The sequence below is a fragment of the Hemibagrus wyckioides genome, linkage group LG17 (genome assembly GCF_019097595.1).
Source record: "Hemibagrus wyckioides isolate EC202008001 linkage group LG17, SWU_Hwy_1.0, whole genome shotgun sequence".
Classification (NCBI taxonomy): Eukaryota; Metazoa; Chordata; class Actinopteri; order Siluriformes; family Bagridae; genus Hemibagrus; species Hemibagrus wyckioides.
This window is the reverse complement of record NC_080726.1, coordinates 21,892,055-21,917,753: the sequence shown is the minus strand read 5'-3', so window position 1 is coordinate 21,917,753 and position 25,699 is coordinate 21,892,055. Positions and strand designations below refer to the sequence as shown.

Genomic DNA, 25,699 nt, shown 5'->3' with positions numbered 1-25,699 from the left:
ACAAGTCCGATCCATGGAGGCCACATCTCGCAAATTTACAGGACTTAAAGGATCTGCTGCTAATATCTTGGTGCCAGATCCCACAGCACACCTTATTAAATTAAAAAAATATAATAAAACGTGGTTAAAAAAAACAGATCAGTCTCAGTTTCATAATGGCACTAAAGTAGATAATAAATATGGATTTTGGAGCTGAAAGTGATGTTTTCTTCTAGGCTGAAGATGCAGGTGGGTTTGGTGATGATTCTCCATCAAAGAAGATGAAGGTGTCTTGTACTCAACCATCCCCTGTGGATGGGACCGATGGGTTTAAAACAGCATGGTCAGGTACTGCCTTCCTGTTTTATATTTAATGAGAGACATTTGGCTGATCTTATATATTGAGAGATGAGTAGATTCCTGAACACTAGCTTGAATAATTAACACAATGACCAATGAGATACTCAGTCTTTTAAAATGGCTGTTTATTCACATGTAGACGCTGTCAGCGAAATCAGTCTCCTGTTCTCAAAATACTCAGAGGTGCTGGGGTAAGTGCACAGACATGATCAGATACTTAGTGAATGGTTCTCTTTATTAATACATATTTTAATAGTTTATTTATTAGATTTTATTTTTGGAACATCCAAGAGACCAGATCCTGTTCTCACTACATTAGGTTTACATCATTCTACACCAGCCTCTCTCTCCATCCCACATATACACAAATTAGTAAGGATTTGAGCGAGTTTTATGAAGGGCCAAATTGTGATGGCTAGACCACTGGATCAGAGCATTTCCAAAACTGCAGCTCTTGTGGGGTGTTCCCGGTCTGCAGTGGTCAGTATCTATCAAAAGTGGTCCAAGAAAGGAACAGTGGTGAACCGGTGACAGGGTCATGGGCGGCCAAGGCTCACTGATGCACGTGGGGAGCGAAGGCTGGCCCGTGTGATCCGATCCAACAGATGAGATATTGTTGCTCAAATTGCTGAAGAAGTTGATAGAAAGGTGTCACAGTGCATGATGGGCCAGGGCTGTTTTTGCAGCAAAAGTCAGACCAAGACGATATTAGGCAGGTGGTCATAATGTTATGCCTGATCAGTGTATGTATATGTGTATAAAATCAAGCTCCTATGCATGCAGACAGCTTCTACAAACATTTGTGAAAGAATAGGTCACTCTCAGGAGCTTGGTTCAAGCATGGTACCGTGATAGGTTGCCTCTTGTGCAATAAGTCCATTTGTGAATTTCCTCACTACTAAATATTCCAACTGTTAGTGGTATTATAATAATAAGTTATATTATAATATAACTATGTAAAGCACACCGCCACTGGCCTCTAGGGCAGTGGAGATGTGTTCTCTGGAGTGACCAATCACACTTCCCTGTCTGGCAATCCAATGGACGAGTCTGGGTTTGGTGGATGCCAGGAGAACGGTACTTGCCTGACTGCATTATGCCAAGTGTAAAGTTTGGTGAAGGGGAGGTTGGGCTTGCCTTCTTAGTTCCAGTGAAAGGGACTCAGCATACCAAGACATTTATTTAATAATATCTTTGGATTTTTTAATCAACACTTTTGCACCTGAAAACAAATTACATCATACACAGAATCTACTTGACTCATGTTGCTGAGACTAAATAATTACAGTATGATCAACGTACACTATATTGCCAAATGTTTTGGGATACCCCTCCAAATCAGGCTTGACCGCTAAGGCTTGACCCCTTAGTTCCAGTGAAAGGAACTCTTAATGCTTCAGCATACCAAGACATTTTGGATAAATTCATGCTCCCAACTTTGTGGGAACAGTTTGGGGATGACCCCTTCCTGTTCCAACATGACTGCACACCAGTGCACAAAGCAAGGTCCATAAAGACATGGATGTGGAGGAACTTAACTGGTCCTGACCTCAACCCCATAGAACACCTTTGGGATGAATTAGAGCGGAGACTGTGAGCCAGGCCTTCTCATCCAACATCAGTGCCTGACCTCACAAATGCGCTTCTAGAGGAATGGTCAAAAATTCCCATAAACACACTCCTAAACCTTGTGGAAAGCCTTCCCAGAAGAGTTGAAGCTGTTATAGCTGTAAAGGGCGGGCCGACTCCATATTACATTCATGTGCATGTAAAGGCAGACGTCCCAAAACTCTTGTATATAGTGTGTTTATACAACACATTTTCAAATCTGCTTATAGTTAGATTATTTGGATAATACTGTTACTATATAAACAATAATGTACTAGATTAATATTAACCCATCGTTCACCTGTGATATCTGTTATACAGAAATAATGCACACTTTCTGACAAAACACATTTGAGTGTTTAATCGAACTGTGAAATAAATATGAGTAAACCTGTAATTCCCTGTTAAAGCCAGTTGAGACATTCCTGCATAATTTCTTCAATTTCTATAATTTATGTGGAAAACAAGGTCACTATGGTGCATTTCTGTCACCGCATTATGATGGGGGTCATCATTCCCACTCTTCCTCTGCCTGTCTTTGCAATATGTCAGACAATAGAAATGATTCAGTACATGATGATTGACACAATAATCTTTAGTATCGTCATTACTTTATAGCAACGACTTTCTACACTCGCTCGTTTTGCTCCTCACTGACCTGATGCTTCTGCCTGTATTTGAACGTGTCTGCAGAGAGAGAACTGCCGTGGACGCTTCACAGATTCAGCAACTGACGGATATTCTGAATGAGGCCGTGAGCTTGGAATCACAGCTTAAGGAAAAGAAGGAACACCTGAGACGGGCTTTGGCTATTATTTCAGAGAAACTACAGGGATAGTCATCTGACAGATATGTTTAGTTAGCCTTGTTTGATTTCAGGTTTGATCTGTGAACATTGTGGAAGTTCATTTGTTATTAACGGTAGGTTTTTATGTAATTCTTCCGTAATATTTGCATTATGTTCAGGGTAAAAGGATGACTTTATTGAGTGGGTTGTAATAGCAGAACTTTGAGTGACATGTTATTTGATTGTTATAACGTATTTGTAGAATACTTGATGCAAGTCCTATGTCTTTACTCATCACTTTCTAGCCATGGAGTAAAGCTCTCTGGACGTAATGTACATTTCTGATTTATGAGCCCCCTTTTTCTCAGCTTTTGACAAACTAAGCCCTTGTGGTTGAAGGAACTTGGCTTCCACTTTGTGACTGCTGACAGAACATCACGGTCATCACATCATCTTCGTCCACATTTCGAATGAAACTGACCAGAAATGCACAAAACCACCAGTTTAATTTCATTCTCAACAAACGGCTCACTGCATATTATTGTATTATTCTAGGTGATTGATTTTATACAGGGATGGTTTTGTCATGAAGGCCTACTGTATCTATAAATTATCTAAAGTGTATAGTAGCACAGAAGAACTGCACTCTATCCGAGTTCCTCATTATTGCCTGACATTATCATCACACCTTATAGGTACGTTATGTATAATAAGACTTATATCCTGCTCCAAACTTTCCATTTATAAGAAAATATAATGAGAAAACATGTCCTGGATGATTATAAGGTAGAAAATTCACACTCAGTAGTGATCTCCAGTAAAGGCTTTGCTCAAGTTTGTTTATTCAGGAATTTAAGATTATGTCCACTTTATTTCAGCAAGGCCAAAGACGCTAGAGCTAACTTGCACGAATAGGACAGAGCTCATTAATAACACTTAGTGACAGACTGGTACCATTCGTGTTCATGTCTTAGCTTGTACACACGCACACAGACACGTACACACAAGCAGATGGCTCCGGTGTGTTACAGTATTCCGTCCACATTTGCAGATAAATGCCAAGATACCAAAAAATAATAATAATAAATCGTCTGAAACAGAATTAAGGCCGTGTACAATTTATACATGAGAAGCTGGATTTAAACAGAATTAAGGCTATGATAAAATACTGACAGATTTTATAGTAGAAGTCAGTAAATTAAATAGCCATGGCTGTCTCTGACTGACCGATAGATCTCCAAACAAAAAAACAAGCTGACATGGGAATTACTTGTAATGTTCTTGTTGTATACAGACAATCAGCAGTCAGAAAGGATTCCTTCAAGACAACAAGAAGTGAAGCAGAACTAGGACAGGTTCTCATGTGAGTGTTATTTCGATATATATAAAAATAATTCAGTAATGAAAAGCCAACTTTATACGTGTCCTGACCACAGAACAGATGGTTAGGATGACTAACACCAACAAACAGATGCTGATTTCACCCCCCCCTTGGTATCCATATGACGGTGTGGATATGAGCTCAAACACTCTCCACTCACAAAAACCCCCCTCACTTACATGCGGTCATAATTTAGGCAGATTCAATTTAGTCGACAGTGATTAAAAAAACTCATGATTCAAAATTATATATTTATAGAATTTACATTTAATCCCACAAACGTATACAATCAACTGGGACATCAACTGGGGGGGGGGAGAAAAAAAAAACTCCTTCAGAACCCGAACCACTTTCACAAACCCTGTGTGACAGTCCAGCTATTTACTCCAGAGGAGAGCCACAGCTTTACAAATCCCTACGTCGTGGTAATTGAAGTAGCATAGACCTGCAAAGGTAACGGTGGACAGGATAAACAGGCCTGCTCTGGCCAGCTTGACTTTTGACTCTCCGTGAACGTAGTCAGTCACAACCTGGCCCAATCCCCTGAAAGAGAAATTCCAGAGTTCAGATTGATGACCAAACATATTCTGTATAATCTGAATTGTACAATTTGAACCTTATACCCCACAAAGTTGTACCGGATGTCTTTGCACTGTGTATCATTACAGTTTCCCTCAATGTCAGGATCAGGTCTACAATTCAAATTAGTGACTGAAAATTTACATTATATTGCCAAAGGTTTTGGGACACCCCTCCAAATCATTGAATTCAGGTGTTGTTTTTCAAGGTTTGTGCTCGGCCCCTTAGTTCCAGTGAAAGGAACTCTTAATGCTTCAGCTTCATACCAAGACATTTTGGACAATTTCATGCTCCCAACTTTGTGGGAACAGTTTGGGGATGACCCCTTCCTGTTCCACCATGACTGCACACCAGTGCACAAAGCAAGGTCCATAAAGACATGGATGAGAGAGTTTGGTGTGGAGGAACTTGACTGGCCTGCAGTCTGAGTCTTGTCATCCCCACACTGTTCCCACAAAGTCGAGAGCATGAAATTGTCCAAAATGTCTTGGTATGCTGAAGCATTAAGAGTTCCCTCCACTGGAACTAAGGGGCCGAGCCAACCCATGAATTCAATGACTTGGAGGGGTGTCCCAATACTTTTGGCAATATAAGTGTACAATTGAAAACAAGTATACCACTGCGTACGTTAATATTTAGTATAGCATAATGATAACTGTATAAAAGTTCTTATTATAGAACATCATGCTCCAGTAATTAGAAATGATCTTTTCTGTGAAGGACTACTGGAAATGAGTTTTCCCTGATGGTGAAGAACTTCTTACATCCCCAAAATTGTCCTTGTAGACCAAGCAACAATTACTGCTTCATTATAGCCTGTTTGTTAACCACATCAACTACTCAGAAATGACCAAAGGAGACCAAATTTTTTCAAATTTCAAAGGAGATTTCTTTACCAGTGGCCATGTAGCGTGAGCGCTGCAGCCAGAGAGTAGTCCATGACAGCACCAGGGTAGAAATATGCGACGGGATACATGCTCAGGAGAATTACACTCAGGACACGCTCTCCTGTCCAGTGCAGCGAGGCGGATTTAGTCCCAGAGCCAGCTGTGAGGAAAATCAGAGACAGTTTAATGACAATATATTAAATTAAACAACAACTAAAACGGTGCTTCCTTCCTAATGGAAAGCACTGAAAATGACATTAACTATTAATACAGGAGCTGATTGTCATTTTAGCGCCATCTAGTGCCTGTAAGGCAACCTGCACTTTCACTAGGAATGCCTTCCCCTCAGGCGCCTAGTTTTATGGAAACTAGTCTCGAGTTGTCGCTTGAGTTCTGCAGCTGAAAGCTAGTTTCAGGTCAGATAAATGTACACAAAAAAACTAAGGCACAAAAACTCTGCATGATAACAGGATTTTAAAGGCAATTAGAAGTACATAACCTCTGATACTCTAATATTATTGTTTACTCTCTATAAGTGGAAATTTAACAAATCCCATGTGTCAGTCTGGTCATGTCTGTGAAATTACTGATTAAGACTTTACCTACAGAAACACAGCCGTCTCTTTCAGGAGATGAAAGTGTTACAGAAACCATCTGTATGGAGTTACACTTCTCTCAGACTGACTGTCTCTGAGCCCGTATTCTCTTCAACCATCTGGGTGAAGGGGAATTCGGTAAAAAAAAAAATGTCTGAAGCAGATGTGTGCACTGCAATCAACATGATACAATGCTAATTGCTAAATAAGGATCCAGGGGGAAAAAAGCTTGAGCAAGAACTGACCAGGAAGCAGTCCATAAGGTAGACTTCTGGCCAAATTCCTTTACATCTGTACAAATCTCCTGTTACAGTCTAATCATGCATTTTGCTTACCATAATAAGACGGCGTGGAGTGTATTTTGGCTGTGAGCAAATAGGAGTGATCCCGGTCCTTTTTATGTGCTGCCAAAGTTCTGATCAGAGAAGCATTACGGAATAACAGAGCTGGAGGAAAACAGCACAGGAGACAGGAGTGTTAAAGAACTAAACAAGCTATAGTGCATACAGAGCATTACACCGATCAGGCATAACATTACTGTGTTGGTGCTGCCCAAACAGCCTTGACCCGTCCTGCACTGTGTATTCTAACCCCTTTCTATCAGAACCAGCTTTAACTTCTTCAGCAGTGTGAGCAACAGTAGCTCTTCTGTTGGATCGGACCACACAGGCTGGCCTTCTGTTCATTCCAGACGTACATCAATGAGCCTCGGCCGCCCATGGCCCTGTCTCTGGTTCACCACTGTTCCACCACTGTTCCTTCCTTGGACCACTTTTGATAGATACTGACCACTGCAGACCGGGAACACCGCACAAGAGCTGCAGTTTTGGAGATGTTCTGATCCAGTGGTCTAGCCATCACAAACTCGCTCAAATCCTTATGCTTGTCCTGCTTCTAACACATCAACTTTAAGGACAAAATGTTCACTTGCTACCTAATATATCCCACCCACTAACAGGTGCCATGATGAGGAGATCATCAGTGTTATTCACCTCACCTGTCAGTGCTCATAATGTTATGCCGGATCGGTGTATCATCATCTTGTACGATAAATAACAGCAGGACTCACAATCAATTAGCAATTAATTAATAATAATAAGACACATATCTGATCAAATAATTAGCTCTACATTTAATATTAATCTGATACACTGTTTTATAAAATTTAATTAATTAAATAAATAAATAAATCACTGCGTGTTACACCAAAACATAGTAGCCTAAAGGTTTTAAACCAAACCTTTAAAGCTTTATTAGACAAGCTGACTTGTCTAACACATGACTGTGTTTGACATTTGCTCGCTCTCTCTCTCTCTCTCTCTCTCACACACACACACACTGCAGGCTCTGGGCCAACTGATATCCGAGCTCACTCTGCGATTCAGAGGAAAAACACCTTTTATTAAAATCGCTTCCTTTAGAGAAAAATCACCACAAACCGCTGTACAGGACAATACTTACGGCTAACGCCCCTGTGACAAACCGAGCTGATCCTCACCAGCGCCGCCATAACGATCGCTAGCAGCCAAGGTCACTGTGTTTCACCCGGAAGTAGTTCCTGTTACCGGAGGACTCGCATCGTAAAATGAAAGGCCACGCCACACAATTATACTGCGCGAGTCCACTCGGTATTAGAGTAGGCGCGGTGTTTAATACAGCAGCATGGCGTTTACATTACTACAATATAAATGATGTCCTAATTTTTACCGGAGTTCAGACATTATTCTAGAAGAAAAAGAAAACACGACATCGGCAGCGCCATATTGGATAGGTCAACCGTCAGCGCGCAAGAGCTTAAGAGTGCCATTTTGGATAGGTCAACCTTCAGCCTGCAATAGATTCAGATCGCCATATTGGATAGGTCAACTTTCAGAGCGCAGTAGATTTTATATCAGTTTTTTAAAGCTAATTTACGCCCGGAAGTAAAGAAGGGAAAAACGCAAGATATTTTTCTTTTACATTTTTTGGCAATAGTTATAATTAATTAATTTCTGAGTTTTCAAAAGTTCTGCATAGCTCAGATAAAAAAATGTTTTATTTGTTTGTTTATTATTATTATTATTATTATTATTATTATTATTATTTATTTTATTATTATTTTTTTTAATGTTAACTTATTATAGCTAAACAGTTTAAGCAAGTATTTAAGCAAGAGAAATACTTTCTTGTTCATGGAACCAGAATGAGCATCAAAACTCTAAAAATAATTTTGAAAAATTTTGGAAAAATGTGGCACCATCTCGCAATGTTAACCGCAAGAAAATAATTCAAACTATTAAGACAAAAAATAATAATCAGATTCATCATTTTAAGAAAAACAGTTAAAATCTTCAGATAAGTTCAGGATGTTAAACTAATAAGTCAGTATTTTAGAGAAACAATTTATTCAGCCTAAATTAAAAATAAGATGAGATTCCAAGATAATTATTAAATAAATCAGCTTTTTTAAAAACTTCACGGTGGTTGTATTTGTTGGTGCACTGTGACACTGAGAACTGAATAAACTCACAGTTTGTACTGTTGCATGACTATAAAGTTTATTTACATGATAACAGTGAGAACAGTCATTGAGGTAGATACACCATATTGGCAAGAGTTTTGGAACGTCTGCCTGCGTTTACATGCACATGAATGTAATATGGAGTTGCCCCGCCCTTTGCAGCTATAACAGCTTCAACTCTTCTGGGAAGGCTTTCCACAAGGTTTAGGAGTGTGTTTATGGGAATTTTTGACCATTCCTCTAGAAGCACATTTGTGAGGTCCGGCACTGATGTTGGACGAGAAGGTCTGGCTCACAGTCTCCTCTCTAATTCATCCCAAAGGTGTTCTATCAGGTTGAGGTGAGGACTCTGTGCAGGCCAGTCAAGTTCCTCCACACGAAACTCACTCATCCATGTCTTTATGGACCTTGCTTTGTGCACTGGTGTGCAGTCATGTTGGAACAGGAAGGGGTCATCCCCAAACTGTTCCCACAAAGCATGAAATTGTCCGAAATGTCTTGGTATGATGAAGCATTAAGAGTTCCACTTGCTAGAACTAAGGGGCCGAGCCCAACCCCTGAAACACCTGAATTCAATGAATTGGAGGGGTGTCCCAAAACTTTTGGCAATATAGTGTATGTTGATCACACTGTCATTCAAAGTAGTTTATTAGTATAAAAAATATTATAATGAAGTTTCAGTGTATGATGTCATTTGGTTTCAGGTACAAAAGTGTGAGTAAAAATGCCAAAGATATTATTAATGCATATAATAAAGTGAAAAAAACTGCATAATATATTTTCCTTCTCACATATAATGCTAACCCTAATCCTAACCCCAATTTTAATTTAAAAAAAATGAGCATAAATTCATGTTATTTAGCTGAGTTTATGGTCTTAGCTGCTCTGAGGGCAGTTTTCATAGCAGTCTCAATCCAGCCATGAGGCATGTCGACATGTTCTCCAGCAAAATAAATCCGACTCACATTCCTAGCCAGATTTTCGCCGTAGTAGGTTTTCTGGTAAGGAGTGAAGATAGCAAAAGCTCCAAGGCTGTAAGGATCCAACCCCCACTTCTTCACAATGCCTCCAGTATACAGATCCTGGATGTACACTCCGTGGATCTTCATCAAGTCATTCAGCACCACTTGTTTAAGCTCGTCGTCGGACATTCCCTGGAAGAGCGCCGCTTCGTCCGAGACGGTGTAGGAGGCCAGGAGAGCTCCTCCTTTCGCAGTGAAGCTATGGCTGGGGTAGTAGATGAAGCGTGAGGGCAAATCCGTAATGCTCCTACCCCCAAAAATGCTTTCGTCCTCCCAAAACCTCCGACTAAAGCTCAGGACGACCTTGGTGGAGCTAGCGTAGTGGACCGAGCGCAGAGCCTCCAACTTCCAGTGTGGGAGAGGAGGCTGGTAGTCGATAAAGAGGGTGGCTTTGGCCGTAGCCGTCACCAAGACGTAGTCGAATGTCTTCTGGGTCAAAAGTGAGCTATGCTTTTCATTATAAAACACGGTCACGTTACTATCTGTATAACTGATGCCTCGGACTTTGGAGTTGAGGAGGATTGTGGAGTTGAGGATTTTATAAAACTTGAAGGGTAATTCATCAAAGCCTCCTGAGATCTCCCAATATCTGGAAAAAAAACATAATATGAAGAAGTACTTAGAATCAAGTTCAGTTCTCAAATCTGATTGGTCAAAAAGTGTTCAAATTGGTTATCATTTCTATAGCAACAGCTCATTCAGAGGAACCTCTGCATACATTCAGTACACAATTTAATCCTGATAATAAGTTTTTACTTATGAGTAAGTTTTGGGACATCTGCCTTTACATGTGCATGAATGTAATATGGAGTTGTCCTGCCCTTTGCAGCTATAACAGCTTCAACTCTTCTGGGAAGGCTTTCCACAAGGTTTAGGAGTGTGTTTATGGGAATTTTTGACATTACAATATCAACAATCACACATCTTTGTGTGTCCAACATGACTGTGCACCAGTGCACAAAGCAAGGTCCATAAAGACATGGATGAGTGAGTTTAGTGTGGAGGAACTCGACTGGCCTGCACAGACTCCTGACCTCAACCTGATAGAACACCTTTGGGATGAATTAGAGTGGAGACTGTGATCCAGGCCTTCTCGTCCAACATCAGTACCTGACCTCACAAATGTGCTTCTAGAGGAATGGTCAAAAATTCCCATAAACACACTCCTAAACCTTGTGGAAAGCCTTCCCAGAAGAGTTGAAGCTGTTATAGCTGTAAAGGGCGGGACAACTCCATATTACATTCATGTGCATGTAAAGGCAGACGTCCCAAAACTTTTGGCAATATAGTGTACCTTTGAGAGACTTCAAATTCTTAAAGCACTGAGTGTCTGCTTTCATATAAGCCATTAAACACCACAGTGGAGTGCGACATGTCGAAGGAATTCAGTGCTGAACAATTAATTTTTCTGACCTCTGGTAAAAAGTATTAAACAAATTTATCAGTCTAAAAGTATTCAACAAGTCTACTTTTGCGAAATAACCGACTGAACCTGTTTGTCCATTTTAATAAAACAACTGATAAGTTGAAAGTAATCGCCGATTAATCACTGCATTAAAGATTCATCCACATGCACATTTCCTTTAAATCTACTTACGTTGTTTCATCATTAATATCAGCCTGCAGGTAGAGACTCTCCAGGAGAGAGATGTAGTAGAAGCTGCTCTCGTTAAGGATGTCTCCGATCATGCACAAGGCTCCTTTACTCATGTTAACCTCGTTCACCAAATAATCCTGTCCAATTAAACACACGGTTGATTATGACCAAACGAAGTCGATTTAACTCGCAGTAGAATAAGTTTACCTTCTAGATTCGTTACCATAAGGGAGTAGGCGTCAGAGTATTTTAACATAGTTTCACAGTCATGTGACTTCAGATACTCTCTTATCTAGAAAACAACAGAAATGGTTTTGAATCAGGATAACAGAAGATGTACAAATAAATGAATAAGTAATTAAATATCTGCTCTCTTACTGACCTTCCACAACGATTGGCTGAAAAGTTCACTGGCTGATTTTCCTTTCTCCTGATCGCTTAAGGAGTAGTTTAGCACATCAGGATTCTCCTTCACTTTGTAGGTTTTGTGACGGAGGCTGTTGATGTAATAATAAGTGTTGATGTCTTCTTCAATGAATCTGTTCAGTGGCAGACCGAGCTTTGCTGTGAAATTCCTGAGAATCCTGAATAAACAAACAAACAAATAAATAAGAAATACACCGATCAGGCGTAACATTATGACCACCTGCCTAATACACCTGAAATACACCGATCAGGCGTAACATTATGACCACCTGCCGAATATTATGTTGGCCCCCCTTTTGCTGCCAAAACAGCCCTGACCCGTCATGCACATATTCTGACCCCTTTCTAGCAGAACCAGCATTAACTTCTTCAGCAATTTGAGCAACAGTAGCTCGTCTGTTGGATCGGATCACACGGGCCAGCCTTCTCTCCCCACGTGCATCAATGAGCCTTGGTTCCTTTTTAATCAGTCTGATTTACTCTGTAAGATCTGTATGAATCGAATGGGTTTAATTCAAACCTAATTTGAATAAAGATGTTTTGTGAGTGAAACTTCATAAATTAAAATGCTTTTTTCTAACATTTAAAAGGGTCCCTAGCTGCCAAATGTTAACGTTTATTGCTGTAAGCTATAGCTGTGTTTTCATGTACTTCAAAGTTGAAATTTGTAAATTCTAAGGAAAATCGATGCACCGATAGCATCGAGACATGGACTCCACAAGACCTCTGAAAGTATACTGTGGTAGTAAGACCTTAGCCGCAGATCCCTTAAGTCGTGAGGTGGAGCCTACAAGGATTGAACAAATGATTGATCAGATTGAGATCCAGGGAATTTGAAGGCCAAGTCAACACTTGTTCCTCAAATCATTCCTGAAGTCTTTTTACAGTGTGACAGGCAGCATTATCCTGCTGAAAGAGGCCACTACCTCTATTCTTCCATTGCTATATGGTAGTGATGGTCATTTTCTTACTGTAGGCTCTTTGCTTGATGGACAGCATAGTTTGACCAGTTTGCAGCTACACAACCGTTATACACAGCAAGCTGCAATATACGGTGTGTTCTGACAGCTTTCTATCATAGCCAGCCAGTAGTTTGTACTACAGTAGCTCTTCTGTGGGATCAGACCAGATGGGCTAGCCTTCACTCTCCACATGCATCACTGAGGCTTGGGGACCCTTGACCCAACGGTTGTCCTTCCTTGGACCACTTTTCGTAAGTACTGACCACCACATACCAGGATCACCCCACAATTCCTGCAGTTTTAAAGCTGCTCTGACCCTCTGTCGTCTAGCCATCACAATCTGTCCATTGTTAAAGTCTCTCAGTTCCTCATGCTTCACAGATCAGCCATAACATTATGACCACTGAGAGGTGACGTGAATAAGACTGATGATCTCATCATGGCACCTGTTAGTGGGTGGGATATATTAGGCTGCAAGTGAACATTTTGTCCTCAAAGTTGATGTATTAGAAGCGGGAAAAATGGACAAGCGTAAGGATTTGAGTGAGTTTGACGAAGGGCCAAATTGTGATGGCTAGACCACTGGATCAGAGCATCTCCAAAACTGCAGCTCTTGTGGTGTGTTCCCAGTCTGCAGTGGTCAGTATCTATCAAAAGTGGTCCAAGTAAGGAACAGTGGTGAACAGGCGACAGGTTCATGGGCGGTCAAGGCTCAGTGATGCCCGTGGGGAGTGAAGGCTGGCCCGTGTGATCCGATCCAATAGACGAGCTACTGTTGCTCAAACTGCTGAAGAAGTTAATGCTGGTTCTGATAGAAAGGTGTCAGAATACACAGTGCATGACGGGTCAGGGCAGCGACCAACTCAATATTAGGCAGGTGGTCATAATGTTATGGCTGATCGGTGTATTTTTCCTGCTTTCAACTGACTGCCTAATAAGTCCCTCCCTTGAGACATTCCACTGTAATGTGATAATCAGGGTTTTTCACTTCACCTGTCAGTGTTATGTTATGGCTGTATAAGGTTGAGTTTTTTTTTAACTTTCCGGCACATTCCGTGTATATGTATAAAAATGTTCAATATATATATATATATATATATATAGATGATTTGATATGCTGAATACTTTATCCTGGTGAAAAAGAGAGAGCCCAACAAAAAGGCTTGTCATATAGAAGATCAACTCACCAGTGGAAGCTTGGGATCCTCATGGCACCGAATTCTGCATACCAGCCCTCTTTACTCCTGTACGTTTTAATTCTTCCACCTATTTCGCCACTTGCTTCTATGATTGTAACCTAATGAAGGGTTTAATCATTATTCAGTGAACATTCATGTGTGAACACTGACAGTTTAAGATCCAAACACTAATTCAGATGAATGCGTCTTTGTAAGGGCTAGTCCCAGTTGATTCAAGAGCTCGTCTTGTGTTTAAAATTAACATCAGTATGTAGCATGAAAATAGAGATCCGGGAGAAAAAAAGACTAAAATGTTCATTCCGAAAGCACCTTCACAATAACACTCGGACACGAGAATCATGTTTAATTCATTATATTGTGCTATTCCATAACCTCTCGTCTCTTTTAGAGAACAAAGTGTCGGCTTTGTTTTTTTGACGTCTGGCATTGCGACGTGTGCTTTTCCATAGAACAGATATGAGCGTGTCATTGGGTCACTACTGGCTGATGATGGGAAGAGGAATTACAGAGAACAAGGAGGAGTGAGTGTTCGTAATCCATACAAACATTAGTCTGAATTTGGATTATGGACTAAGGTCCATACTTTTACCTTATGCCCAGCATCCTCTAGGTACTTAGCAGCAGTAAGTCCAGCAATGCCCCCACCAATGATGGCCACATGGTGAGGGGTCTTTGTCGGTGGAAGGCCTTCGTTGATTATGTCAAGAAGTTCATCATAGTCGTTGTCCTTTAGACATTCTACAATAGGATCTTTTTTGGATCCGCTGACACGCAAGACGATGAACAGTAGAATCCCAACAGATACTGAAAAAAAAAGGGAAGTGAGTTTATTTGTGTAGGGAGTTTACATTGCATAGCTACTCTGAATTGATTATAAACTATGGTTCAGTGGTCAGTATCTATCAAAAGTATCCTTCCAGTTCTGTAAGTCCTCAGTGGAGGCCCCACCTTGCAACTTAGAGGACTTAAAGGATCTGCTGCTAAAATCTTGGTGCCAGATACCACAGCACACCTTCAGGGATCTAGTGGAGTCCATGCCTCGATGGGACAGGGCTGATTTGACAACAAAAGGGGGACCAACACAATATTAGGCAGGTGGTCATAATGTTATGCCTGATCACTGTATGTAATTACCTTCTAGAACTGTTGTACTCATGTTTGTAGCGGACTTTGGCTGAATGAGTGTTCTGGCGACATCACACTACGTGTCTGCAGAAAATCTGCAGCAATTCTGGAGACACATCCTAAATATTGTGGCGTTTACTTGTAAAATTTTCTTCATTACCGTGATGGCTGCATACTAATTCGCCAAATCGTGGAATCTTTTATACCCTTTTTCTTTCCCTAGAGCTAGATAAGCGAATGGATAAAACAAACCTAAACAACTATAAATCCTGCGAATCTCCTTGTGGAAATATTGATATAACTTTTGGACTTTAGTCTTTGTCTTAAGTCATCAAAGCTAAATATAGACCCATGTGACTCATGATACTGTCTACTTTGTCAACAACAACATGACTATGTGTCATTGTCAACTCTGTATCTTCACTTACAGTTCAGTCTCCCACTGAAATCTTTTAAACTTTGCACTATATTAATTCTGATGTCATCATGGTGCACACTGGTGCTCTATTTGTCCAGCAGGAATAATCTGAAAGACATCCCACATGGCACGAAGACCATTTTCCAGTGGCTCAGTAGAACCTGCATTCCTTGACTATGGTACCTCAGTCTCTCAGACTACCCTTGATCGTATCTGATCCTTTTCCAGCATGCCCAAGCCTGTTCTCTGACATTTACTGTAGGTTTTTTGCTTGTAAACAGTTTAAATCAGTAAGTTATTAAGTGTGAAGAATTTGAGCTAAGCGAAACCTGACTCCAGAACCTTTTTTTATTTAGCTACTTGATAGAATTGAAAGCACCCTGGGTTTTTTTGTTTCAGTATGTTCTCTAACAAACACTGGATATATTGAGATCAGGTGACACATTAACGGTGAATTCCGAGGCATGGATTGAGGGTTTTCACTTCAATACATTTCTGGCATTTAGCAGATACACTATATTGCCAAAAGTATTCACTCACCTGCCTTGACTCGCATATGAACTTAAGTGACATCCCATTCCTAATCCATAGGGTTCAATATGACGTCGGTCCACCCTTTGCAGCTATAACAGCTTCAACTCTTCTGGGAAGGCTGTCCACAAGGTTTAGGAGTGTGTTTATGGGAATTTTTGACCATTCTTCCAGAAGCGCATTTGTGAGGTCACACACTGATGTTGGACGAGAAGGCCTGGCTCTCAGTCTCCGCTCTAATTCATCCCAAAGGTGTTCTATCAGGTTGAGGTCAGGACTCTGTGCAGGCCAGTCAAGTTCCTCCACACCAGACTCTGTCATTCATGTCTTTATGGACCTTGCTTTGTGCACTGGTGCACAGTCATGTTGGAAGAGGAAGGGGCCAGCTACAAACTGTTCCCACAAAGTTGGGAGCATGGAATTGTCCAAAATGTCTTGGTATGCTGAAGCATTCAGAGTTCCTTTCACTGGAACTAAGGGGCCAAGCCCAGCTCCTGAAAAACAACCCCACACCATAATCCCCCCTCCACCAAACTTTACACTTGGCACAATGCAGTCAGACAAGTACCGTTCTCCTGGCAACCGCCAAACCCAGACTCGTCCATCAGATTGCCAGATGGAGAAGCGCGATTCGTCACTCCAGAGAACGCGTCTCCACTGCTCTAGAGTCCAGTGGCGGCGTGTTTTACACCACTGCATCCGACGCTTTGCATTGCACTTGGTGATGTATGGCTTGGATGCAGCTGCTCGGCCATGGAAACCCATTCCATGAAGCTCTCTGCGCACTGTTCTTGAGCTAATCTGAAGGCCACATGAAGTTTGGAGGTCTGTAGCGATGGACTCTGCAGAAAGTTGGCGACCTCTTCGCACTATGCGCCTCAACATCCGCTGACCCCGCTCCGTCAGTTTACGTGGCCTACCACTTCGTGGCTGAGTTGCTGTCGTTCCCAAACACTTCCACGTTCTTATAATACAGCTGACAGTTGACTGTGGAATATTTAGGAGCGAGGAAATTTCACGACTGGATTTGTTGCACAGGTGGCATCCTATCACAGTTCCACGCTGGAATTCACTGAGCTCCTGAGAGCGACCCATTCTTTCACAAATGTTTGTAAAAACAGTCTGCATGCCTAGGTGCTTGATTTTATACACCTGTGGCCATGGAAGTGATTGGAACACCTGATTCAAGCCCCAGCAACACCAAACTCCACTGTTGGGCAATATACACCGATCAGGCATAACATTATGACCACCTGCCTAATATTGCATCGGTCCCCCTTTTGCTGCCAAAACAGCCCTGACCCGTCATGCACTGTGTATTCTGACACCTTTCTATCAGAACCAGCATTAACTTCTTCAGCAATTTGAGCAACAGTAGCTCGTCTGTTGGATCAGATCACACGGGCCAGCCTTCGCTCTCCACGTGTATCAATGAGCCTTTGCCGCCCATGACCCTGTCGCCGGTTCACCACTGTTCCTTCCTTTGACTGCTTTTGATAGATACTGACCACTGCAGACGGGGAACACCCCACAAGAGCTGCAGTTTTGGAGATGCTCTGATTTGGCCCTTCGTCAAACTCACTCAAATCCTTATGCTTGTCCATTTTTCCTGCTTCTAACACATCAAATTTGAGGACAAAATGTTCACTTACTGCCTAATATATCCCACCCACTAACAGGTGCCATGATGAGGAGATAATCAGTCTTATTCACTTCACCTGTTGGTGGTCATAATGTTATGGCTGATTGGTGTATTCATCTTCTTGTGCGATAAATAAAAGCAGGACTCACAATCAATTAGCGATTAAATAATAATAATAATAATAATAATAATAATAATTATTATTATTATTATTATTATTATTATTATTATTATTATTATTATTAGACAAATATCTGATCACATAATTAGCTCTACATTTAATATTAATCTGATACACTGTTTCATTTAATAAAATGAATAAATAAATAAATCACTGCGTGTTACTAGAGTCATTAATAATCACCAGAACAGAACAGCCTAAAGGTATTTAAATCAGACCTCTAAAGCTCTCACTGCTCACAATGTTATGAACTGATTCGGTGTATACAGTAAGTGATTATAAACACGACATTAGAATTAAAATAAAAAAAGAAAAAAGAAAAATTTGAGACTTTAATTTGAGACTCCTACTGTAAAGCACACTATGTAACATCCAATAACAAGAAACTTTTTCCAATAAAATATGAATAGAGTTTCAGTACGATTCTAAAAATCGAATACAGAAGGACAAACCGGAATTCTGTTAGAATTTTCTGACCAGGGCTGATTATAACACTACGAATGTGGAAAAGTTAGTGAGATGAAGTAAAATATTAGATTTTAAATAAGCTGCAGTTACAAATAAATAAATAAATAAATAATAATAATAATAATAAATACATAGATAGATAGATAGATAGATAGATAGATAGATAGATAGATAGATAGATAGATAGATAGATAGATAGATAGATAGATAGATAGATAGATAGATAGACAGAGAGAGAGGGGGGGGTTAATTATTGAAATAGTCTCTAATGAATCTTTAAAACTAATGAATACTATAAAAATAATAATCTTTGGAATGGCCTTGATGCCTGATGACGCCTGAGATAGGCACAGGCTCCCCATGACCTGAGGATAGATCAGATAAGCGGTACAGACAAGGAAATGAAATGAAATCTTTGGAATGGTGCCAATGGCATTGTAACTCATGATGTTTTTCATACAGTGAGCCTTTCCTCCAGATCAAATTACAGTCAGTACAGTACTCTCTTCCACAATATCAACCGTACATTATTTATATTTAGTCACTGAATGTGGCAGTATAATTTCCTGTGTTTCACAACATGATATGAACATGATATGATAGATTGCTAGATAATATTAAGTAAATAAATAAATAAATAAATAAATAAATAAATAAATAAATACTATACTTACAGAAGCAACAGATGAAGTGGTCAGGAGACATGGTGCTCTCCCTGACTCGTCAGAACTCAGTAAACAGAAACCTAGTGAGACGGGAAATAAAACTCCTCCTCACTGAGAGAAACAGAAAACTGAAACTTAAAGTGTAAAGCTGACATGTTCAGACTGATCTTTTCGTATTCTTTTCTTTCACATACATTAAACATTTTCATTAAAGGATGAACAGAATGGGAAAAGTCAAAGAATGTGTCCATTAAATAAACATTAAAAAAATAAAAAAAATAAATCTATAACTATAAATTTAACTCTCCATTTATCCCAGAGTTATGAGAGAAAAAGAAATATCAGAGTTTTCATCTAAACTGCTCTGATAAATCAGTGCACCATCATGATCAGGGGGTTTAAGTATAAACCTGGATACATAAGAACACTCTCCTCTAAAAGTCGTGAAGATTTTGTAAAGCTGTTATTAAGGCTGATCTATCACATGCAGAATAAATATGAATAAGTTGATTTAGAGTGAAAGATGATGATGATGATGATGATGATGGTTGTTCACCCAACAAAATGAATATCAAAGATATGGAAACTCTGTAAGGAATATTTTCTCACACAGATTCTTAAGTTCAGCCATACAGAAACAAATCAGATTAGTGACTTCTCCTGTTCGTTGCTCTGGCTTCATCACTGGAAAGGATTCATTATGACTTTATCCTTATGGATCATGGTTTTACATTAAAGTCGGCGCATTTGTTGTGAAGCTTAATTTCATTCCATAATGGTTTTTTTTTTTTTATTCCTGTAAGCTTTTCTGTAGAATAATATAACATGGTTTTCCTTTTCGGGAAGGAAATGCAGAATCCAAAACAAACTATCCCGAGTATTAAACGTAATATTATTATTAAGCAAAATTAACATGAAATGAATGAATGAAATCTAGTTTTATATGTCGGGAAAATATTTTTTGTTTACTCTATTAAATGCCTAATTATGAGTTCGTCCTCATCCTCTTGGCACTAAATAATGTATTTCTAGTTAAACACACAATGCGCTGGTGAAAGGATCATCAGTTTCACTTACCGGCCGAGTTGCTGGACACAGGAGCAGTGAATGAATAGAGTCTTCCAGCTCAGCTTTTATTCTCGACTCAAACCGAAAGCATGGTTCGATGCCGTGCGGTTTTTATAGCTCACCTCTCCAAAGTGTTACAGGAATTAAGAGGAGGTTTTTGGCACAGGGGTTTTCGGTGTGAGAAAAAAAAAAAAAAGCAAAAAACCTCAGTACCCTTGAGAAATTGTCACTCCTGGTATTCGTCAAAAAGGGGGAGATTATAGTACTTAGTATTCCAGTAGACTTAAGAGTATTTTTGTTTAATTATAAAAAGTATAAAAATAATAAAGTTAGAGTATTTCATTTTGTCATTGAATTGATCCAGTAAAACTTTTTCATCTGTATTGGTCATTAATGCGTATTAATAATTCATAGAATCAAATAGAAGTGACCGGTCAATAGGGGGCGCTGTGGCGCCGCGCCCTTAAAGTTAGCCAGAGAGAATGCTACTTATATTATATTTTAATAACGAAATAAATTGATTTAGTCGTACAGGTCCACTGTTGGTTATATTATCATTTATTTAAAAAAATAATAAATACAAAATAAATAAATAAAACTGCATTTTGTTCATACGTATGTGTGTGGGCGGGGACAAGCGAGTGTGTCTATGTAGGTCCGTAAACTTTTGAAAAGCGTGCGACTTGAGGCTGAGCTCTGATTGGCTTGTTTCAAACTGTCCCGCCCACTTTTGTTGTTAGCGAGCGAATCAATATTGCGTTTATATTAATTGGCCTCATGTGATTGGACCCTTCTCAATGACTCTCGTTACCGCTCAGAAGATGGTCAGTTAACTCTTTAATGTGGAAGCAAGCCAGATATCTCGAGATAATAGAAAATTACAAAAAGTACCCTTTCACAAGGTGTTCTTATGAAGAAAAGAAAATAATCAAGGAGCTTGGAGCAAATTCAGCAGCAGTGGAGCTTCCACTCGGTGCTTTTCCGGCACTTCTTAGTGAATGCATTGGTCATGCTGTCAATGGAAAATAGACTGGTCAAATAGTGCCACTGGCCTGTGATTAGGCAGCTTTCCAGTGTTTTGTGTGTGTGTGCGTGCGTTTTTAATGATAACCTTCATTACTGATCATAAACCCACATTGAACTCAAATTCACTGATTCATAGTACATTCATTGCATGCTTTAACAGTTGACTTTAACAGTACCATTTTCAATATTTTATCTTAGCATGATACATTATCACCTGATAAATGGCTATTTACGGTCCTGCATTACCCCCCCAAGCAGCACACCTTCAGGGATCTAGTGGAGTCCAGGCCTCGATGGGTCAGGGGGACCAACACAATATTAGGCAGGTGGTCATAATGTTATCCCTGATGGGTGTATGCTATATTTTTCTATATTTTGTCTATTTATTTTTCCTTGTACAGCTATTTACATTTTATTTTAATTTACTTTTAAATTAACTGTTTTTTTTTATCTCTTTGCTCTTGCTTTTAAGTATAATTGCACTTATATTTCAGAAAATACATTGTCAGATAATATGATTTACTTATTGCTGTCTATGTAATGGTGATGCTCTTACACTATATTGCCAAAAGTTTTGGGACGTCTGCCATTACATGCACATGAATGTAATATGGAGTTGGCCCGCCCTTTGCAGCTATAACAGCTTCAACTCTTCTGGAAAGGCTTTCTTCAAGGTTTAGGAGTGTGTTTATGGGAATTTTTGACCATTCCTCTAGAAGCACATTTGTGACGTCAGGCACTGATGTTGGATGAGAAGGCCTGGATCACAGTCTCCACTCTAATTCATCCCAAAGGTGTTCTATCAGGTTGAGGTCAGGACTCTGTCCAGGCCAGTCAAGTTCCTCCACACCAAACTCACTCATCCATGTCCTGTGTGTGTTTAGGCATGTGGTTTACAGGGTCATGGATGTGGTATCTTAGTGGTTAAGGTGTTGGATTACTGCTCAAAAGGTTGTGAGTTTGAATCCCAGGTCCACCAATCTGCAACTGCTGGGCCCCTGAGCAAGGCCCTTAACACTCACTTGTATAAAATGAGACAAATTGTAAGTCACTCTGGATAAGGATGTCTGCCGTAAATGTAGTCATTATTCATTATATGTAACATATAGTCAGGATAAACGAAAGGTGATTTCTGATGTTCTTAAAGCAGCACGAGAAATAAAATGGATCACTAAATATAACAGTATTGTTAACAATAGAAATGTAATATCTGGTTTTCAGGTTAGGATGACTGACACAAAGTTACATGATGGTTATGAGACTGGGAAGTCATTCTGGTGTCCTGGTGCTTCTTCTGCCTTCACAGGATCAATTGCGACCCTGACCAGGCCGAAAATTAGTGAGTGAGATTAGATCTTTAAAGCATAGGTGAACTTTTCAAAGAGATGTATTTGCAGGATGGACAGCATCAGAAATATCTCCACAGCTAAAAGAGCTGGATTTCATGATCTAAACATCATCTCCATTGTTGTAAATGTTAATGACAGCTCTTTGGAATTAACCCTTGAGTACAAAATCCTCCCTAAGTGTTTTTATGCTTACTCTTATCTTTATTGTTGCATGACATGGTGTTAGAATGTCCAGTAGAGGAAGTGTTTAACATAACCATTGGGGACTTTCTGCACTTTCCAAATTAAAGTATAATAACTATTGAGGGTTCTTCAGTTGTAGTGAAACCTTTAAAGCTTCTTTCTTCAACTCTACAATAAATGCTGAGTTTGTCAGAAAAGCTTTCAAAGCCCAAGAACTTCATTAAAGAAGAGTTCTCTTTCTTTAACAGTGAAACAAAGAGCGTTAGACCAAGTGAACTTCCCAGTCCTGTTGCGTTCCTGAAACAGACATGCTAAATTATACTCCAGAATTATTCTGTCTTGGTTGAGTTGAAACAAGAAGAAGTACATTTAATTACATTTGACGCAATTTCATTTGTATAGCGCTGTTAACAATGCACATTGTCTCAAAGGAGCTTTAGAGAACATAAGAAAAATAATACAAAAAGTTTAAGACTAAAGAATATACACCGATCAGCCATAACATTATGAGCAGTGAGAGGTGAAGTGAATAAGACTGATGATCTCCTCATCATGGCCCCTGTTAGTGGGTGGGATATATTAGGCAGCAAGTGAACATTTTGTCCTCAAAGTTGATGTGTTAGAAGCAGGAAAAATGGACAAGTGTAAGGATTTGAGCGAGTTTGACCAAAAGGGCCAAATTGTGATGGCTAGACCACTGGATCAGAGCATCTCCAAAACTGCAGCTCTTGTGGGGTGTTCCCGGTCTGCAGTGGTCAGTATCTATCAAAAGTATCCATTAAGTCCTGTAAGTTGCGAGGACTTAAAGGATCTGCTGCTAACATCTTGGACATGCCTCGACGGGTCAGGGCTGGTTTGGCAGCAAAAGGGGGACCGACACAATATTAGGAAGGTGGTCATAATGTTATGGCTGATCGGTGTATATTTACATGAATCTGTATTACTCCTTAAGTACATATGTACATATTTCAGGAAGTGAAAATATAGTATTATTATTTTAAGTATTAAAAATGTTTCTGGTGTGAATATATAATTTAAAACCTGAACAATAAATAAATAGTGAAAGTTTATGGAACTCGAAAACGAAAACATTTATTAAACAGTTACAGAGCGTCACTGCTCCTTCAGTCATAAAGTTCAATTCCTAGCAGAAACCATGGACTACAAAAATGGGCATCATTGACTAAACTTCCCGCAACATCAAACACACACACACACACTATTCCGAGTTATTCCCAGGGGCCTCACACTCACTTTCACTGTTTACAAGGATTCTCATTCATTTTTCCAGACTGTGAAGTGTACTCTTGTATCTGTTACTAAGCCTTTTGTTTATCGTGCTGGTTGCTTCGCAGTTTTGACATTTCTTCCTGTTTCTGGTTTGCCTGCCTTTTCCCCATAGCTTATGACCGTGTTGGTTGATATCCTGACCTCTGCCTGATTTTGAATTAAATGTTGCTCAATAAATGTTTTGGCCGGATTTTCATTAAAAACTGTTCGCTGTATTTGCAGCCATCTCATGATACAGAGCCAAAGCAAACATTATACATTCCTGTTAGAACTTGATTTATAATATGCAAGTTCGCAGAACCACGGCATGATGCCACTCACTTAAACATGACTTTACTGCTCTTGTAAAGAAAAGCAGTAGTTTGGTAACACACCCATTTTTTTTCCCATGTGGTTTGAACAATGTTCTGCTGGGAAACCTTGGGTCCTGCCATCCATGTGGATGTTACTTTGACACGTACCACCTACCTAAGCATTGTTGCAGACCATGTACACCCTTTCATAGAAACGGTATTCCCTGATGGCTGTGGCCTCTTTCAGCAGGGTAATGCACCGTGACACAAAGCAGAAATGCTTCAGGAATGGTTTGATGACCACAACAACCAGTTTGATGTGTTGACTTGGCCTCCAAATTCCCCAGATCTCAATCCAATCAAGAATCTGTGGGATGTGCCGGACAAACAAGTCCCATCCATGGAGGCCCCACCTCGCAATTTACAGGAGTTAAAGGATCTGCTGCTAACATCTTGGTGCCAGACCCCACAGCACACCTTCAGGGATCTAGTGGAGTCCATACCTTAAGGGCTTAATGTTATGACTGATCGGTGTATGTAGTGGTATAAGTGGAAATTCAGTTCATAATGTAATGTAAATTTGAACATTGGAATCAGAAGTAAAATAATACAATATTAAGTGTATCATAGGTATCAGGGAGTTCAAGAGCGTCTAGTTCCTTTCACTTTACCTTCTGGCATCAATTGTTAAAGCACCTTTTTTTTTTAAACCTGTTTAAGTGAGTGGCAATGTAGATCATATTGCAGCAAGTTAAGAAGTCCTCACAGGACCGGTCCTTAACTGTGATGGTGTTGTAATAAGCACATGAAAAGCCACTAGACACAAATGATGTATTATGGTTGCTGAGTAGCAAGATAGAATGGGAACCAAACTCAGCGACCAAACAGCAGAGTGTGTGACATTACGTCAGCATCAGAGGAAGCCGCAAGTTTCCACAACTGGTCACAAGGGAATGTGTTTTCCAGTTCTCAAATGGTTTTGGAATAAACGAAAGAAGAATGTTTTAGCTCTTCTTTAGCAAACTCCCAGATCAGCTGATTCAACCATGGTTTCAGTTTTTGAATCCGTTTTGGAAAACCCTGAGAGGTTTGGATTAGGTCATGCTGTGACAGATAAATGTCAAATAGTCTCAGAAGTCAAGGAAAAAATGGGTGTGTTACCAAACTACTGCTTTTCTTTACAAGAGCAGTGTTTAAGTTTCCTGGAGACTGCAAATATCCAAAAATAAAAGAAAACTGTTAAACCGGTCCTGTATGCATCACTGGATTTCATTGAAAGGATTTAATACATATTGTTTTCCTCCTGCTTATGTGTGAGAGATGTTTTATTAGATAAGACTCGAATGTACAGCAGAGCTCTATTATATATTCACGGACATCTTGATACCCTCATGCAGGTAAAACAAGATGGGGAAAACAGATTTGCTTAAAGAACAACCCCACATGGCAAGAACTTAGCCTGGAGCAAGGAAGTGAAAGTAAAAAAGAAGTCATTTGTTCTGACTCATGTGTAAAGAACATAATTATAGTTATACAAAGCCTTCAGGAAATTTTAGACCACTTCGTTTTTTTCCATG

At 39.8% G+C, this 25,699-nt stretch overlaps 2 protein-coding genes across 2 annotated transcripts; both read right to left on the bottom strand.

Annotated features, from left to right (window-relative positions):
* Positions 1 to 3,559: 3,559 nt before the first annotated feature.
* sdhdb (succinate dehydrogenase complex, subunit D, integral membrane protein b) lies at positions 3,560 to 7,793 on the bottom strand. The gene is made up of 4 exons (XM_058414630.1): positions 7,639 to 7,793; positions 6,513 to 6,623; positions 5,591 to 5,741; positions 3,560 to 4,658 (listed from the first exon to the last, which is right to left on the bottom strand). The coding sequence occupies exons 1-4, from the start codon at positions 7,685 to 7,687 to the stop codon at positions 4,493 to 4,495; spliced, it is 477 nt and encodes a 158-aa protein (XP_058270613.1). The 5' UTR covers positions 7,688 to 7,793; the 3' UTR covers positions 3,560 to 4,492.
* A 947-nt stretch (positions 7,794 to 8,740) lies between these two features.
* Positions 8,741 to 20,047, bottom strand: il4i1 (interleukin 4 induced 1). The gene is made up of 8 exons (XM_058414629.1): positions 19,991 to 20,047; positions 18,923 to 18,993; positions 14,473 to 14,687; positions 13,872 to 13,981; positions 11,679 to 11,880; positions 11,520 to 11,588; positions 11,297 to 11,433; positions 8,741 to 10,288 (listed from the first exon to the last, which is right to left on the bottom strand). The coding sequence occupies exons 2-8, from the start codon at positions 18,951 to 18,953 to the stop codon at positions 9,532 to 9,534; spliced, it is 1,521 nt and encodes a 506-aa protein (XP_058270612.1). The 5' UTR covers positions 18,954 to 18,993; positions 19,991 to 20,047; the 3' UTR covers positions 8,741 to 9,531.
* Positions 20,048 to 25,699: the final 5,652 nt, after the last annotated feature.